General features: G+C 39.3%; 1 protein-coding gene across 1 annotated transcript in view; it reads left to right on the top strand.

Moving 5' to 3' along the window:
• CNTLN (centlein) overlaps positions 1-18,567 on the top strand; it is a 216,933-nt gene that overhangs the window by 189,348 nt on the left and 9,018 nt on the right. The window contains exons 22-26 of the mRNA XM_072154092.1: positions 5,692-5,818; positions 7,118-7,255; positions 8,591-8,776; positions 15,454-15,642; positions 16,609-16,686. Coding sequence (XP_072010193.1) covers positions 5,692-5,818; positions 7,118-7,255; positions 8,591-8,776; positions 15,454-15,642; positions 16,609-16,686 — 718 coding nt within the window. The remainder of the gene's footprint in view (positions 1-5,691; positions 5,819-7,117; positions 7,256-8,590; positions 8,777-15,453; positions 15,643-16,608; positions 16,687-18,567) is intronic.

The following is an 18,567-nucleotide window of genomic DNA, read 5'->3' as shown; positions in this document are numbered from 1 at the left end:
TCTGCAGTTGTCTCTGGCAAAATGTTTATCTTTTATTACAGTTCTGCTTACACATAAGAAATTTAAAAAAGTGCAGGCTGCAATTTTTTTTTCTCAGTCCATTCTGGGTAAAGACATAGACATGTGAACAAACACATAGAAGTTGCTAGTGACACATTTAACATTTATTTAGGCAGTTTTAAACCAGGTTTGTACAAAAAGGTTTTATACACTGTCAGTACATTGTTCTGGAATGAACCATGCCAACAATTAGGTGTATAAACTGAGCCAGACTTCTCATAATGTCTGTTTGTTTATCACACGTACCATCACAACTCCATCCTGATTTTTAGGTAAGCTGCCTAGTTTTCATGTGTACTTTGATCCAGACAGTACCTTGCGTCCTACATCATAGTAACACCAATGCCCCAATATATGTTCCTTCACCCTATAGCCAGATGTTTATTAGTAAGGATGTTTTCTCCAAGGTGTTGTTACTGGATTAAAGATGAACTTAAGCTAGATGTGAATTCCCCTATTAACTTGCATTACGATATATCTGCAGACAGTGGCTAAGGGCAATGATCCTGCATACAAGAAATGTATGGTGTTTTTTAAATTTATTTGTATTTTAATTTGCATATAAACATTAAAGACATATTCCAGGAATAAGTATTATTTATATACCAATGGGTCCTTAACCCCTTCCCACCGCAGCCGTTTTTTGTTTTTGTGTTTTCATTTTTCACTCCCCACCTTCACAAATCTTTCACTTTTTTATTTTTCCATGTACAGAGCTGTGTTATGGCTTATTTTCTGTGTAACAAATGGCACTTCATAGTGATGGTATTTATTATGCCATGCCGTGTACTGGGAAGTGGGAGAAAATCCAAATGCAGTGAAATTGGTGAAAAACCGCATTTGCGACGTTTTCTTGTAGGCTTGGATTTTACTGATTTCACTGTATGCCCCAAATGACCTGTCTACTTTATTCTTTGAGTTGGTACGATTACGGGGATACCAAAATTAAAAACTCCTTTACAAAAAAAAGAATTATTTTGCCATCTTATGGCACTAATAACTTTTTTATACTTTGGTGTACAGAGCGGTGGGTGGTGTCATTTTTTTTGCAACTTTTGATGATATTTTTAATGCTACCATTTTTCTTGAATTTTTTTAAATGGCAAAAAAGTGCCATTTTCGACTTTGGCCGCTATTTTCCGTTATAGGGTTAAACGCAGTGAAAAACTGTTGTTATATTTTGATAGATAAGGCATTTTCTGAAACGGTGATACCTAATGTGTTTATGATTTTAATTGTTTATTTATATCAGTTCTAGGGAAATTTTGAGGTTTTTTTTGATTATTTTTTTTTTACTTATTTTTACTACTTTTCAGACTCCCTAGGGTACTTTAACCCTAGGTTGTCTAATCAATCCTATCATATACTGCCTTACTATAGTGTGGCAGTATATGGGATTTTCCTCCTCATTCATTACAATGTGCTGATTGCACATTGTAATGAAAGGGTTATCATGGCGGAGGCTATCATGGCGATCGTTCGCCGCTCCCTGAAGACGTCACGGGGAGCAACGATACAAGATGGCAGTGTCCATGCTAGCACCGGCCGCGGGTGTTACCGGTAAGCCTTTGCTGCAATATGAAGCAAAGACTTATTGGTTGTGGACCGGGTTCAGCCTATGCGTCACATGTCGGTAAGAGGTTAAAATATAAGCCAATATGTAAATAGTTGTTATTCGAAATTTTGCTCCCCTTAGCAGAAAAATGCTGTTGACATACACTCTAATGAAGAATTAAAATGCTACTGGCCCTTTATTTAGTCCTATGATTTTGTCCCTGTGGAGGAGACACAGGTCGGAAGATGGCCACTGGTCACATGTCCACGTCACATTTTCAGCATCTGCCTGGGCAAGTCACGTGATCATCACTACATTTGGCTGTCGTTGGTTGGTTGCAGTGCTTCCAGTATGGCCAGTGTTGTGGTGAGATGTCATCCCATTGATGTAATGTGCAATGATGGCAGTTACACATTATTACTATGGTAACAGAGCAGGACAGTCTTTTACATCATCACTGAGAGCAGAGCATAAGAGGGAGGAGGAGTTACTGAAAACTTAATGATCTTGTAGTTTCCTTTCTCGGCCATTTTGGAGGTAACTCCGCCTACTTTAGGGCAGCATGGTGGGTAGCACTTCTGCCTTGCAGTACTGGGGTCCTGGGTTCAAGTCCCAACCAGGTCACCATTTACAAAGAGTTTGTATGTTCTCTCCGTGTTTGTGTGGATTCCCTCCGGGTACTCCGGTTTCCTCCCACATTCCAAAAACATACTGGTAGGTTGTTTAAATGGTGAGCACCATGGGGACAGGGACCAATTTGGCATGCTATGTTCCATGCTGTGTAATCTGTAGGCACTATGTAAATAAAGAAATATTATTATTACTTTAGAAAGCCTATAACATTTTGTGACTAATGACATTGAGTTTTGTTATATTCATTTATTTATAGCATTATGGGTTTTTGTATCAGATGTTCATCTTCCCGGAATACCCCTTTAAGGTGTTTATTTCTCCTTGTATGTCCTATACTGTGCCTTAAAGGGGTTATGCCACGAAACAATTGACTGCAAAAAGCTGTCAAAGAGGTTAAAATATTTCAAAAATCTATTCGTAATGGTTACCTGGAAGTAAAAGTACCTTTCTATTTGTTATTATGATGCTTGTTCAGCCTCTACTCTGTTCCACACAGAAGCAGATGTGGGAGGGGCCTAGCCAGGCACATGCACAGCACTGACAGAGGCAACTCACTGGCCTCACCTCAGCGCTACAGAGTGCTCAGCCTTCAGAGTCTCCTTCCACCTGCTCTGCTCAAATAGTCCCTGCATTACTGATCCAATAGAAGTCCAATAGAAATGTGTCATACGCCCCATGTTAAAAGTGCACCAAAAAAAAAGTTGGTGCAGTCTGTCAAAGCAGTGCAGGGGGCACCAGATTCATGAAGAACGTGCGCCAGAAATCCTGAATCTGGGGCCCCCCGCACACTACACAGGACACTGCACATAGGACACATGTACTATGTATTCTCACAGCATCATGGTCGGTCAGGCTGACATGCATGGATGCATAGATAAATAGGTGACAGCTTCTCACATGTTACTGATCTTTAGCTACTTCCCTGCTAGTCAGGGACAGGGGCCCCTTTGCAGGAGAGCAGTGTAACATGGAGGGACAGTGCATGGAGGAGAGTACAGGAGGAGGACTGCAGGGGAGCAGTGTAACATGGAGGGACAGTGAATGGTGGAGAGTACAGGAGATGCATCAGGAGAGGTCAGAGCTCAGCCTGTTACTTGTGTTATCTCTGCAGCCTCCTGTGTGACCTGACTAATGGTGGAGGGAGGAGAGGGCTGCTACATTGCTATGATCCATGTTAGGGGGGACTCCTCTGTGCAGCAGATAGTCATGTATGGCTGCAGTTACCTTGTATCTGCTGCTGGAAGCAACTGTGGAGCAGTGGAAATCACCTCATTCACTGGTGTAGACGGCTGAACTCTCTGCCCCCATGTCTCACTTCCTATTGGCTGTAGTGTGTCAGGTGATCTCTCAGTGTGGAGTGATCTGTAGTGCAGAGCAGCTGGTGGAATGTTTGTGCGCAGACTCGGCCAGATCAGCTGTTGCTCAGGACGGGACACAGCTACCACTAGAGGGCGCCAGCAACCAGGACAAAAGGAGTTATCTCAGTAAGCCTGCATATTTTGTAATAAGTGTAAATGGTGAAAGTACTTGTCACAATGCTTTGGACCCAATTACAGCCATTTGCTATGGTGACACAACCCCTTTAAACCATCCTGTGTTAACACTATCTCGATCTAAGTTTTGGTGCCTACCACAACACAATGGGGCACATTTACTTACCCGGTCCATTCACGTTCCAGCGGTGGCTTCTCCGACGAGCGTTCGGGTCTTTCGGCGATTCATGAAAGTCCTGCGCCCGATGTCCACCAGGTGTCGCTGCTGCGCTGAAGTCCGCCGAGGTGCCCCGGAGTTCATCGTCTTCATCATGGTGCATGTGAGTATGGCCCGTGCGCCCATTTTTTTTTTTTTAAATGCGGCAGTTTTTTCGAATCCGTCGGGTTATCGTTCAGCCACACCCCGATTTCCGTCGCGTGCATGCCAGCGCCGATGCGCCACCAACCGATCGAGTGCGCCAAACTCCCGGGGCAATTCAGGAAAAATCGGCGCAAATCGCAAATATTTGGGTAACACGGTGGGAAAACGCGAATCGGGCCCTTAGTAAATGACTCCCAATGTAGACTTGGGTCCTTAAAACCCTCTGTTGCACTTAAAGGGGTTTGCCCATGAAAATTTCAATCCCCTAGTGATTATGGGTTTTTGTGTCAGACGTTCATATTCCCAGAATAACCCTTTAAGGTGTTTATTTCTCCTTGTGTGACCTATACTGTGCCTTAAACCATCCTATGTTAACACTATCTGGATCTAAGTTTTGGTGCCTACCACAACACAATGTAGGTTCCGGACCTTCAAACCCTCTGTTGCACTTAAAGGGGTTTGCCCATGAAAATTTCAATCCCCTAGTGATGTTTACACAATAAAGATAACTCTTTACATTACAATATTACCAAGTGTTATTGCTGTTTTAGCTCCTAACACTCCCTATGCTGCTCAATGTAAAATTCCAGAGTGTGGGCAGGAACTGACAAATTATGATCCCTCTAGTGCTATGCAGATTTGTGTGCTGACAATGTGGTTAGATTATCATGGTCCAGGTTTATTACTTTCATTTAGCTTCTGAACATCCACTAGTATCTGACACATAGAGAGATGAGAGCTGATGAGATCCATGAGATGCTTATAACACATAATGGCATTCTCAGCTCTGAAATATCTGATTTTTTTTTGTTAATAACAGTAAATTAGAGAACATGTTGTTTTGTTATCCTGAGTATATTTAAGAATCTTGTCTTTGTGGGTTTTTAAGAAATTTTAAGAAAACAATAATAAAAAATGAAAAAAAAAGAAATTTTAAGAAAAAAATTATTTTCTGCAGAAAGATGTAAGCAAAGGACTCCCCTCCTAGACTGTATAATTTCCCTCCTGTACTTCCCTGCTTACTTAGGTGCCAGGAAGTTAAATACAGGCAACAGTTTAATATTGTAAGACATTAATGTATAATATTGTTACAGCAGAAGTGCTCGGTGATCGCAGCCTTCATGAGAGATGTTGTCAACTGAGATGGTTTTAAAGTTGCCTTAGCAGTCAGGTTTTGTCTAGCCCTGCAGATTAAGCTGCCACACTATATTCATGATTTCTTGCATTTACTGAGTCTTCCAAGGAAAATAGGAACATTTTTATGACCATGCATTTACAGACTATATTTTACAAAAGCCTGAGGTTTTAGTTAGAAGATTTCCAAAATGTAAAATTCCTATAGTCTTACATTTACATATTTTCTATAGTCATTCTCTTACATGTGACATGGTTAGGAGAACTGCTATATAAGAATGGTAAGAAGATGGTAAGGCTTCTGTGTATGCACCCTGCCTTCCATTACACTAATGTTCATTGTGAGTCATTCATATAGTAGTCTTAAATGTGTAAAACAACGAGCTACATCTGCTTCTTTGGGACAGTGTAAAAATCGGAATTGTATAGTAGTAATGTGGGCCCGTTCTCTCTAGGGTGGCTCGGATGGAAAGGGATGTCAACATGAAAAGGCATTTGATAGAGGATCTGAAAACACGTCTGAAAACCTACCAGGAAAAGGAGAGACCGAGCAAAGAAATGTTGGAAAGTCTTGAAAGGAAGGTAATTCACTCTGTATATTTATTCCCTTAGCCTATTATTCACAAAATCACCTTGGAATGTGGTGCTGCGCATCGCAACTGCGGTATAATAATACCCTGGAGACCGTCTAACATCTTCCCATGACAGCCATTAATGTGATAGAAAAATAACATGTAATAAGAATCAAGCGATGTTGCCCTTAGTACAGTTTAGAATTAGAAGGGTAAAGGGTGTTTGTTGTCACACGTGAAGTGGTGTTTGTCAACGGAGAATCAGCTATTCTCTTGTAACAAATAATAAAGGTTAAGCTTTACTCATGTTGATCCTCCATAACTAGCAGCTGCATAGAGTTATGCAGACTGTCGTGTAGGGAGTTGTTCCTATGTTTTTTCCCCTCTTTTTAACTCATTTATGTATGCACAGATTTAGCAGTATTTGAGTCAGTCCAGTCCCTACATCAGTATCATTCAGTAGTATTTTTACACCAAAGTTTTGGTTGGAAATTGTGACCTGGAGGTGGGTCTAATGACCAGAATTACCAGCATACCAGCAGCATAGATTTCCATGATACCGTAGATTTGCAGCACCGCAGACAAGCGCAATGAAGCCTTCCCGATTACAATACAACTGATCAACTCTGCTTTATCATTAAACGTTTCTTCTCTCCATGAAACATTTTTCCTCTGCTACGTTTTAAGAGCATGATTTCTTTGAACCCACAGTCGTGTGTTTGTGTATATGCATGCATGCATGCGTGTGTGTGTGTGTGTATATATATATATATATATATATATATATATATATATATATATATTACACACATACATGCATATACACACACACGAGATATATCTATATATATATGTATATATATTATTCACACACATTTTTTGTTCATTAACATTTAGTTCTTAACATGTTGTTGCGCATTAATAATACATTAAGATCCCATAATATGCCACAGGAGTAGACCTAAGGTGATTTATGAGTGATGTCAAGAGTCTCTGCCCAGTTTGCACTTTTATAGTCTGCACATTTATAATACAGCATGTGTAATTAGAAGACACATCTTTCTAAGTGGAAGAGCATGAAGGCATGATTATAATATTTCCACTGATTCATTGGATTCTTGGTATCTATTCTATTGGTAGTATATTGGAATTGCAATGGCTATAATGGTTTCATCTACAGTTACTGTGCATTATGTAATAGTAATAGTCTCATAGAGTTTTATATACTGTATATTGTAAAGAGTGGCTTGGACCTCTTTATTTCCCTGTGCTAGAATTAACTATGAGTTAACTTATCATTATTTTACAGTTAAAAGCAATAACAGAGGAATGTTCTCAGAAGAAGACCTCTATTGACTCACTGAAAATGAGGCTCAGCATCATAAGCAAAGAAAAGACAAAATATGAGCAAATGTACTATAAAATAAGAGATGACCTGGACAAGAAGGTAAGTAGGATAATTTAATGTATGGGCTAGAAGTAAAATCATTAAAATAACTGGGTTTTTTCCCCCGTTTTACAGCAGTAACTATAAGAGAAAATTATTTAGATTTTTTGATAGCAAAGACAAAAATGTCTGTGCTATCAAAAAATCTAAATAGTTTCAGCAGGATGCCCAATGTGTTTTTATTAAAAGTTGTTATGTATTCAACAAAAAGGGATGTGTCATTCTAATTATAAGGAATTTATCAGAAGTTTTCGCCTTACCAAACTGGATACAGTGTTAGTTTATTGGCCCTTGAAATCATAGCCTTGTATGTGTTGTTAGTAGCAGCAGGAATGTGATTTATTTTTTTTCCAGTGATGTAACTGAGCTTTGAGCACTGGGGAAGTGCCCTTTTAGATCTCTGCATTAAAACTGCTACTCAGAGGTCCCACTGCTGTAATATCTAACCAGAAGCCTACTGCTCACTCTTAGAGCAACAGAGTGGGCTGTGCTGTATTCAGCAAAGAGATCTCGCACACCAGTGCCCCAGAGTGCTCCAAGTCCTGCTACAATTCTGGAATGTAAATGTATTGTTCACAGTCCTACTCCTACCAAAAACACTTACAAAGGTGAGGTTTCCAGTTTCAACTACCTTATGCTTTCTGCAGTTTTGTGTGGTCAAAACTGGTAGATTCTACCTAAAGAACAAAGAGATCACCCTTTTTTCTACATGTGAAAGTAAATTATCAAAAACAAATTGGGCATCTTTCCGGACAAAAATTGTCTGAGCAATTAAAATAGTAAACATAGTATAGTAACTACTGTAACATAAAAAGCAGTACTTTTGTGTGACAAAGAAGTATAAAAATTACTATGGAGACTGAACTTTTCTTGTTGTGCATTCATAAATCATCAGTGCTAAATTGCATTCTCTTTTTTACATCTTGGGCGTTGGTTAGCACTGGTCATATGTTCTCTTTTGTCTGTTTAAACTTCACAAACATACTTCGGCTCTGTATCTCCATTCATACTGCACAGCTAGTATCTCAATAGATAACAGACAAGATTCTGCAGTCTCCTTTCCTTTTCACTTTACATACTAATGTACCAATATACTAATTTACAAGAGGCAGCGAAGAACTCGAATGGTGGCAAAGGTGTACATAGCCTTTCACTCTAACATTATGCATGTATAAGCAATCCATGCAATAAAATCCTCCCCTCAAAAAAGGACAACATTCTGCCGTACAGAAGTTTGGAGCAAAAAAGTCTTGTTACTAAAATGTGGACATTGTGTAAGGTCAAAATTATCTGCTAATGTAATTAATATTCTTAACATAAGACTGTTCTTTGCAGAATGGAAAAGTCAGTGACTTGGAAAATAAAGTTGCTGAAGCTGAACGTATAATGTCTGATCTGGAAAAGGCTGCTACACAACAACTGCACAACCTGGCAATGCAAAGTGAGCAAGCCTTGGAGGTGTTACAGAGCAAACTCTTGCATGGCAATAAGAGGATTGATGAGTTTGTCACCTTTGTAAAGGTATACTTTCTATGACGTAAAAAAAAATACATTTTTTGTGACAGTTCATTGTTTTGACTTCACTTTGGCCGACATTTTCTCAGTTTTTAGTCTCCATTCGCGTGGCAGCATTTCTGTTAGACATCCTGGTCCAGAATTGAATTATAGTAGATTTGTTCTTAGGGGTTCTCTTTTGTTTTTATGGATATTTGGAAAACATAAGGGTTTTTTACATGTTTTAGAGGAATGGAGCATTTGGGGACCTTTATCTCTCCGGTTTTCTTCTCTCTTTACTGTCACCAGAATGAATCCTCCCCCTTACAACCTAAATTATTTGCCACTGAGGCACTGTACCTTAATTACAGCTGTTTTTCTCATATGCAAATGAGTAGACATGAGCCATCTTCTGAAGAGAAGAGTCATGTTTTCTCAAGTCTGCTCGGGAACCACGCCTCCTTCTTTTGATTGATAGCTCAGTATGTCTTTAGATCTTCCCTCTCACTGCATGGTAAATTTAGCAGTGAAAAATTTGTGGGCAGAAAAAGTTGTGAGAATGATTTTTACCGGTCGGAGGTGGCAGACCCCTGCACTTTTCTTTTTAAAAAATGCACACTGAAAGGGGTATGCGAATACTTTATTGAGCCTGTTCTTGATGACAGGTTCCCTTTAAATTCCACTGGTGATTGTACCACATGATCTACTTAAACCATGCACTATGTGCATGCATAGACGTAATGAAACTGCTGAAAAGTGACCCCTGATGTCCTATTAAAAAGGAGGATCTCCCCTTTAATGTCACATCAGGATTCTGTTTCCTATGTGTCACAGAACAAGAGATATTTACTGTCAATGTTGCAGTGAAAAATGTTTTTTTTTCAGCTCTCCATTCTTGGCTGTACTTTGGATATCATTTGTTCTATAAAATCTGGATCATATGCACCAGGGCTGTGTAGTTGGTAAGCCAAACCTCGGACTCTTTAATTTCCGAACTTCGATTTCAACTTCAGCTCCACCAAAATGATCACCGACTCGACAGTCCTGTTTTCCTGGTCACTTTTGCAGTGCTTGAAGTGCAGGACACATTCATCTCAACTAATCAGGGGTCCACATGCAGCCTGTCAATCCATTAGTTGCGGTCTGCACTATGCTGACAGTCTCCAGTGAGCACTTCCATAACTGATGTAACAAAACTGATGGAAGTATTCATTGGTGCAGTAGGCCAGGTAGTGGTGAATGCAGCTGAAAATTTCTCAATGCGCCTGTGCCCTCTCCTGGCCCTCCACCCTGTGTCCTGATTCCTGACACTGTATGCGTTTAGGTCAGGACACTCACAGCATAGGGAGCAGGAGGGGTAAGTACTTATCAGCTGTACTGTACTGCTCCCAGGTCCTCTCCCAGTATCCTCTCCAATTGTGGTCACAGGCCTCTTATACTACAGACGCTCTGCAAAATACTCACCCCAGGGGCTGGGCTCTCTTTTTTTTTTTTTTTATCCCCCCCCCCCTATTACCCACCAGCAATCCGTTTCCGATGAAGTGTTTTGCACTTGTGTTTTTTAATTTTGCCTTTTTGCTTTTCACTGCTTCATGGTGCAGCAATGATCTTTCTGAAAAAGTTTTTGATCTGTCTTCTTTACTAGGGATTATATGTACTGCCACGAAACTTGCTGAGAAATAAACAATATGAAGAGCTACTAAAGGGGAAAGGAGACTGACTGGTCATGTAACATAGGTAGCGTTAATATGGAAAATATAGGCAGACAAATGGGCTAGATTGCACAGCAGACACCTAATAATATAAATTGGTCATAGCTGCATAGGAGAATACAGAGACCAAAGGTTTATTTTATAGGATAACAGCACTTAGCTGGGGACCCATAGGCTATAGGTACAATGAACCCAACAAAAGGACAAAGAAAGGCAGGTCCGTGCTGCCATAATGAATCAATGGTATCTGCATCATTAAGACACAGATGCCATTGTTCAAAGATCGGCACAGAAGAGAGCCTTTTCCATGTATCTGTTCTATGGGGCCCTATGATTTCTATGTAAACCTCGTTATGAAAATAAAGTTGCTTTTTTTTAAACCATTTTTATGGTAGGTAGTGGAATGGGCAGCAAAAGGATTATATTTTACTCTATGAGATATAATAATATGAAACCTCTTTGCAAAAAATTCTCTGTATTTTCCAGATTGTAGTTTCGTTGCCTGAGGCTCATTGACAATATACAGCTTTAAATCTAATGGGAATTTCCAGCTAGAAAATCATCATCACTTTGTACTGTCGTTATTGTAAAAGCAGCAAGAGCGTGTCACCTTTGTGAGGCAGACAATGCTTTTATTACAGATGATAATACACAATAGATATTGGTGATAAATTAACTTAATCTCCATCAGGATTACTCTACAGCTGGGATTTAGGCAAATTGAATCAGAAGCCTGAACAATGACAGTGAATATCTATTAGACTGTAAACAGAATAACACACTCTGTGGATTTTAATGAATGAAGCCAGTAGCTGAGCGCTCACTCTTCGCATTTGGCATATGGTTACTGATGCGTGCACCAGGAGCAGCACATAATATACAGTGAATGTCTTAATGGCTAGAAGCTTCATTCAGTAACAAAACTGATGGAAGTATTCATTGGTGCAGTAGGCCAGGTAGTGGTGAATGCAGCTGAAAATTTCTCAATGCGCCTGTGCCCTCTCCTGGCCCTCCACCCTGTGTCCTGATTCCTGACACTGTATGCGTTTAGGTCAGGACACTCACAGCATAGGGAGCAGGAGGGGTAAGTACTTATCAGCTGTACTGTACTGCTCCCAGGTCCTCTCCCAGTATCCTCTCCAATTGTGGTCACAGGCCTCTTATACTACAGACGCTCTGCAAAATACTCACCCCAGGGGCTGGGCTCTCTTTTTTTTTTTTTTTATCCCCCCCCCCCTATTACCCACCAGCAATCCGTTTCCGATGAAGGTGGGATAGACCAAAACATCAATTAACCCCTTGACTACGTGTGACGTAATAGTAAATCACGCTGCAGGTGAATGGAGAGGGGTCACGGGCTGAGCCCTCTCCATAGCCGGTAAGTCTTTGCTGTATAATGCAATAAACACTTACCGTAACACCCCCGATCGGTGCTAGCGGTCGGTTGCAAGCACCTTGTAATGAATGAGGAGGAAAACACCCATATACTGCCATACTGTAGCAATATTATTTTAACAATATTTGTTAGGTATGTGTGCACAGTGGGTGCTTATAGAAGTGCGGTTTTATGACGCCAAATATTTTAAACTGCATTTATTGGAGGTTACACCAGGATAACCTTGTCATTTTAATTTCCTGCTTTCATTACCTGAGATGTTAATGGCAGGCAGTGAATGATCTTGCTGCTTAATATTATGTGGGGGTGTCCGCAGTGAGGATTGACTTTTCTTGAAGGCTCTATCTGGGTATGATTGACTCATTCACTCCTTGCTTCTTTATACAACGTCTTGCCTTCCCACTCTTTACCTAGGCGCTGCTTAGGTCCTTCATCTTTATTAGTGCTAGTGTTTATTTGGATAGATCACTGACATATTACAACAAGGTTAATCGAGAGGGATAGACAGGATTATTAGCATAGAAATTATTACATGCATAAATGAGAACTAGCACAATGATCAGTGTGTGTCCTTGAGTGTTACTGCTTGCGCAGAAATTTTGCAGTAAGCCCCTGTTAACAAGAAGGAAACCAAACTGTGCAATATCCATTTCGATATCTAACTTTTTTTTGGGAGTTGGTTGTAAAAAGGGCGGTTATTTGCAAATAGCTCTGTGGGCCACAATGGAATTTAGATATCAGATATCGGTCCACTGTGCTTTGATGAATTTTAGACACTTTCTCAGTAGTAAAAAGAACATTTGTGTAATTTATAGGAGATAAGGGGATGTCTCCTTCTGTCATATAAAATATTTTATCTTGCCTTGTTAGACATGACAGAGCCACTCATCTATGCTGTATTATCACTAGCATTATTCAACATGACATCTCTTGGGCCCCCGAGACGGCTCACATTTTACTTTATCAGTAAGCTGTGACTATCCACCTCGCTGCCCTGAAACAAGCAAACTCTTGAGTGCTCAGCTTTGAATTATACTCAAAAGACACTGTTTGCATTTTACATGCATCTGCTACATTGATATTATAGGCTACTAGGCACAAACACGCATACATTGCTTTGATACAGCTCTGCAATTGTTTGGTTAAAGCTGACTCCCTCTCATAAAAGCTATGTGCTAAACATGACCTCTTTATTATGTAAAAGGGAAAGATTAATGGGAGTTTGTCAGCTAATAGGTTACACATAAAGTAAGTGTCCTGCACCATAAGCACAAAAAAAAAGTTACATTTTTATTTATGTGCAAATTATCCATTTTTACACAGCCGGACTGTGAACGAGGGGCCTACTGGACCTAGTTTTGCTTTCTGGCGCCTTCTAGTGAGCTATGATTGACAGTACCCTTTTCCTTCTGTGCAACAATTGTTTTGCACTTGTGTTTTTTAATTTTGCCTTTTTGCTTTTCACTGCTTCATGGTGCAGCAATGATCTTTCTGAAAAAGTTTTTGATCTGTCTTCTTTACTAGGGATTATATGTACTGCCACGAAACTTGCTGAGAAATAAACAATATGAAGAGCTACTAAAGGGGAAAGGAGACTGACTGGTCATGTAACATAGGTAGCGTTAATATGGAAAATATAGGCAGACAAATGGGCTAGATTGCACAGCAGACACCTAATAATATAAATTGGTCATAGCTGCATAGGAGAATACAGAGACCAAAGGTTTATTTTATAGGATAACAGCACTTAGCTGGGGACCCATAGGCTATAGGTACAATGAACCCAACAAAAGGACAAAGAAAGGCAGGTCCGTGCTGCCATAATGAATCAATGGTATCTGCATCATTAAGACACAGATGCCATTGTTCAAAGATCGGCACAGAAGAGAGCCTTTTCCATGTATCTGTTCTATGGGGCCCTATGATTTCTATGTAAACCTCGTTATGAAAATAAAGTTGCTTTTTTTTAAACCATTTTTATGGTAGGTAGTGGAATGGGCAGCAAAAGGATTATATTTTACTCTATGAGATATAATAATATGAAACCTCTTTGCAAAAAATTCTCTGTATTTTCCAGATTGTAGTTTCGTTGGCTGAGGCTCATTGACAATATACAGCTTTAAATCTAATGGGAATTTCCAGCTAGAAAATCATCATCACTTTGTACTGTCGTTATTGTAAAAGCAGCAAGAGCGTGTCACCTTTGTGAGGCAGACAATGCTTTTATTACAGATGATAATACACAATAGATATTGGTGATAAATTAACTTAATCTCCATCAGGATTACTCTACAGCTGGGATTTAGGCAAATTGAATCAGAAGCCTGAACAATGACAGTGAATATCTATTAGACTGTAAACAGAATAACACACTCTGTGGATTTTAATGAATGAAGCCAGTAGCTGAGCGCTCACTCTTCGCATTTGGCATATGGTTACTGATGCGTGCACCAGGAGCAGCACATAATATACAGTGAATGTCTTAATGGCTAGAAGCTTCATTATTAAACCACTTCAGTCAAGGTAGTCTGTTTCTCAGACACTTGACTGATTTACCTAAAGACACATTTTATTCAGAGAACTGGAAGTTAGAAATGTTTCATTGCTATTGTAATACTGAGAATAAGGATGACCTTCCCATTGGTTTAGGACAAAGTTTAGTCGGACCCTTTTCCGATAACAAACTTTCCTTGTTGACTGCTCCTTTTCTCAACCTTTCTACATTTCTTTCACTTTATAATTGGTGTGCCATAGAAAGGGGAAAGGCATTAATATTTTAAAAAATACCAATATGTTTCAATAAAATGGCAAACCTACTATCATGTGGGAGTGCTGATCAGCTCAGGAACACCTGCCGACTTAATTCACAGGGCGACAATGCAGTCTAGGGGGGTTTATAATTCACAGGAACCACTAACTTATTTCAATATTATCATGCAGAGCAACTCACAACAGTGAATGAGAATAGAACCTTCGATTTGGGGTAACAGATGTGCCAAACAGGTGCCTTTAGTTTGTCTGACTGAGCGGTGACATTCTGTGGTCAATTGCTTGATGCGAACCATTAAGCCTGTAACTACAGTATGTCACTTCTTAGTGCTGGGTGGCTGTAGGGGTAACGCCCGGGCAGATAGCAATGATTGGGAGCTGGGAGTATAAGCTGTAGCACTGAATCACCTGAGGGTGCGGTCACACGTTGCAGTTAAAACTGCATTGCAATTAGTTTTGGGGTGGTTTTAGGTGGTGTTACTTATTTTAACAAGTGAAAGACATCAAATCAACAGGTGAATGACATTTGTGGAACAGCTTTCTCCTCCAAATCAAATTCACCCGTTCAGTTCATGTCTTTCACCTGTGAAATTGACAAAACTGCACCTAAGACCACCTCAAAACTGACTGCAATGTGTGACCGCACTCTGAGGAGAAAGGAGAAGTTAGCCTTATTATTTTGTTTCTGGACATTTGGCTCCTAGGATTTTTTTTAATCCAGACAACCACTTTAAGCATGGTACTAGGTTGGGGATGGTCTTATTTACATTGTTATTCAATGTTAAGTATCATGTTTTCATCTTTTTTTCTTTTTTTTTTTTTTAAAGAGCTTGGCGAAAGAACTGCAAGTGGAAGTGTGTGATTTGAGAAGTAATGTTAGACAAGCTAAAATACTACAAGAGACTGTAAGTGGTCCATCCAAGCAGTCTGTACACAGAGCCCAGTCACTGGCAGCCAGCATACTCAACATCTCGCACTCTGACCTCAGTGATATATTAGAGGCTCCTGATGAAGAGGTGAGTAAATAAATAAAAACGTGAATTTGATAAGGCTTACTCATTTATTATTTATTCCTCTTTACATAATCTAGCAATAATGCAGTACATCTGCAAGATTATAATATTTCCCTCTCTCCTGTCACACAGTTGTGAGCAGTGAACCCTTTCAGTGAACCCTTTCTGCTCTCTCCCTGGCTGTAGTTTGGACAAGATAGATAAAATCATAATGTTTAGTGAGTTTTTAAAAAAAAATCTTTTTATGCCGTTCATCGTGTGGGTTCAATACAGATTTCGTTTTATTGGAACGGTCATTACAGATGTGGCAATACATGTGGTGTTTGTATGGTGATTTTGACCTTTTTATGTTTTATATGTGTTTTTTATATGTAACGGGGCTTTGGGCGTATTTTTATTAATTTTTTTTTCATTTTTTTTTTTTTAAATCATCTGAAATGACGGTTATCACGTAAATGTTATAAAAACAACTACCACTCCACTTCCATTCTCAGTGTGTTACATTTTTATCATATTGCCGCAGAAGACAGGCCAAGTGCTAATCCACTACAAATGCACAAAACAGTATATTTTTTCCCATAAATTCACACCTAGAATCCCACTGCAGCACAAAGCGGTATATTTTTTTCCAGAAATTCACACCTAGAATCCCACTGCAGCACATTGTTTTCACTGTGTTCTGTGCAGGCAATGTAATGGAAAGCTAGATGGCTCAGCATTTTAAGGAACATACCTCACGACCTTTATGTTGCCTGGGTAAAGCTGGAGCGGGTCCATGTAGCCATTTCAGGCTTATGAAAGATACACGGCTATTGATTATTCCTTGTTATTAGCAAAATAAGGATGTGTAATGCATCCATGGAGCACTCTGGTCACTTTTGATGCAAGGTGTTTTAAATGCTATATGCCTTTTTTATTCTAGGTCCATAAACCTGTCATAAATTATTGTGTCTCCTTTCCTCCCATTAGGAAATAGAAAATGTGAAACGATCAGTAGAATATGATAAAGAATGGATGAACCACATAATGAAGCTTCTTGAAGGACAGGTATTGGTAATAATACTTAGGGTTTTTTTTTTTTTTTTTTTTAGTGATTTGTTTCCAATCCATTAACATAATGAGCATTTCTCACTAAATACATTTTTCTCTACATATCATTTTAAAATGGAAAGACACAAGAGTAGTTTATAGCTGCATTGCATTTGAAAAAATGTGAAAACCATTTGTTAAAATGTAGGTTTACACCTTTTTTTCTTTTTAAGTAATTTTAGGAAATTCTTACGAACAAAGGTAATGGAATAAAAGATCAGAACAAAGTGCGCAGTATAAAAAATAATAGCATGCCTTATTGCATCCTGTTGACTAGAATGGAACATCTGCGTGATATGCTAAAATCACACGAGCCACAGACTGTTATCTGTAATAATAGTGTCTTACTGAAGACCAGTAAGGCTACCATCAGCCAGCCATATCTATATTTGATTATGGACTTAACCTTGTCTGCCTAATACTGTTGACAACTGTCTGCAGCACAGAGAGGAAATGTGTGTGTTTTAGTCAATCCATAAAAGGCATAACACTGCGGAGTGCAGCACACTTCTCAGGAGTACGTAGAGAAACATACCTCAGGCTAAAGTAAGCTAATAGCAATATCTTTTTTTTTCATGTGGAATAAAAGTTGTCTACTGAATTAAAGACATGCTTGTAAAAAAAAAGAAAAATTACTTCCTCATTGACAGAAATTTTTACCAATAAACCATACAATCTAATACCATCATTGCTTTAATATACCTGTATGATTTATCATTAAAAGTGTAAGACATTTATAGCAGAATTACATGAATTCGAGAATTAAGGCCACCAATGGTCCCAGGGTAGAGGCCCACAGCCTATAAATACATAAGAAAAAGAAAAAAAACACAAGCGGTAACGGCTCACCCCTCCTGGACTCGGTGGGAGTTCACAGCAGTCAGACGGCCAGGTGCACAGAAATCCCCAAAAACTCCTGGTCCGGAAATCCAGAAAGAGACATATTTGTGAAAAAGGAAAAATGTTTTGCAAACGATGGGGAATCCAGCATCCAAAAAGTAGGAAAAGAGAAAAACTGTTAAGACATGGTCAAAAATTTTATATTTCCAAGTTAAAAAATACATATAGTCAAAGAGGCATGGAGACACAAAAAAACAAAACAAGGTATGACTAAGGGCTAAGACAATGCAATAGCCCGAAACGCGTCACCGCTGTCACTCATTTTTTGTCTCGTGTTTTTTTTTGTTTTGTTTTTTTGTGTCCATGCCTCTTTGACTATATGTATTTTTTAACTTGGAAATATAAAATTTTTGACCATGTCTTAATAGTTTTTCCCTTTTCCTACTTTTTGGATGCTGGATTCCCCATCGTTTGCAAAACATTTTTCCTTTTTCACAGCCTTTAAATACACAGCCCCCTCCCCCTTCCCCCCCACCATAGCTGATTCCCAGTTTTATATTGTGCTCTGAAATTACCTGGCAATTCTTAAACGCAACACCCACCCCATGTAAAAAAAAATGCTGACCACATTTAATGATGATAAAAAGTGCTGCAGTCTTGCAGTCGTAGAAAGACTTGACTAACACTTACACTGCCTATGGTAACAGTTGTCTCAAACACTAGAAGGCTATAAAATTAGCATCTAAGGCGCACAAAAAATCCTTTGATTTTCTAAGAAATCAAAGGTGCGCCTTATAGTACACTGCGCCTTATATATCATCCGTACTTACAGACAACAGCTGCCTTGAACTGTGCACAGGTCTGCCAACTTCTGGTCATTCATCCTTATAATCAGGTGCGCCATATATATGAACCTAGACATTTTAGCAGGCATTCATTGGTGGTGTGCCTTATAATCCGGTGCGCCTTATAGTGCGAAAAATACGTTACGTTTTTTTA

Source organism: Engystomops pustulosus, chromosome 1, assembly GCF_040894005.1.
Source record: "Engystomops pustulosus chromosome 1, aEngPut4.maternal, whole genome shotgun sequence".
Taxonomy (NCBI): Eukaryota; Metazoa; Chordata; class Amphibia; order Anura; family Leptodactylidae; genus Engystomops; species Engystomops pustulosus.
The sequence above is the reverse complement of the archived record's forward strand: the minus strand, read 5'-3'. Positions and strand labels throughout refer to the sequence as shown.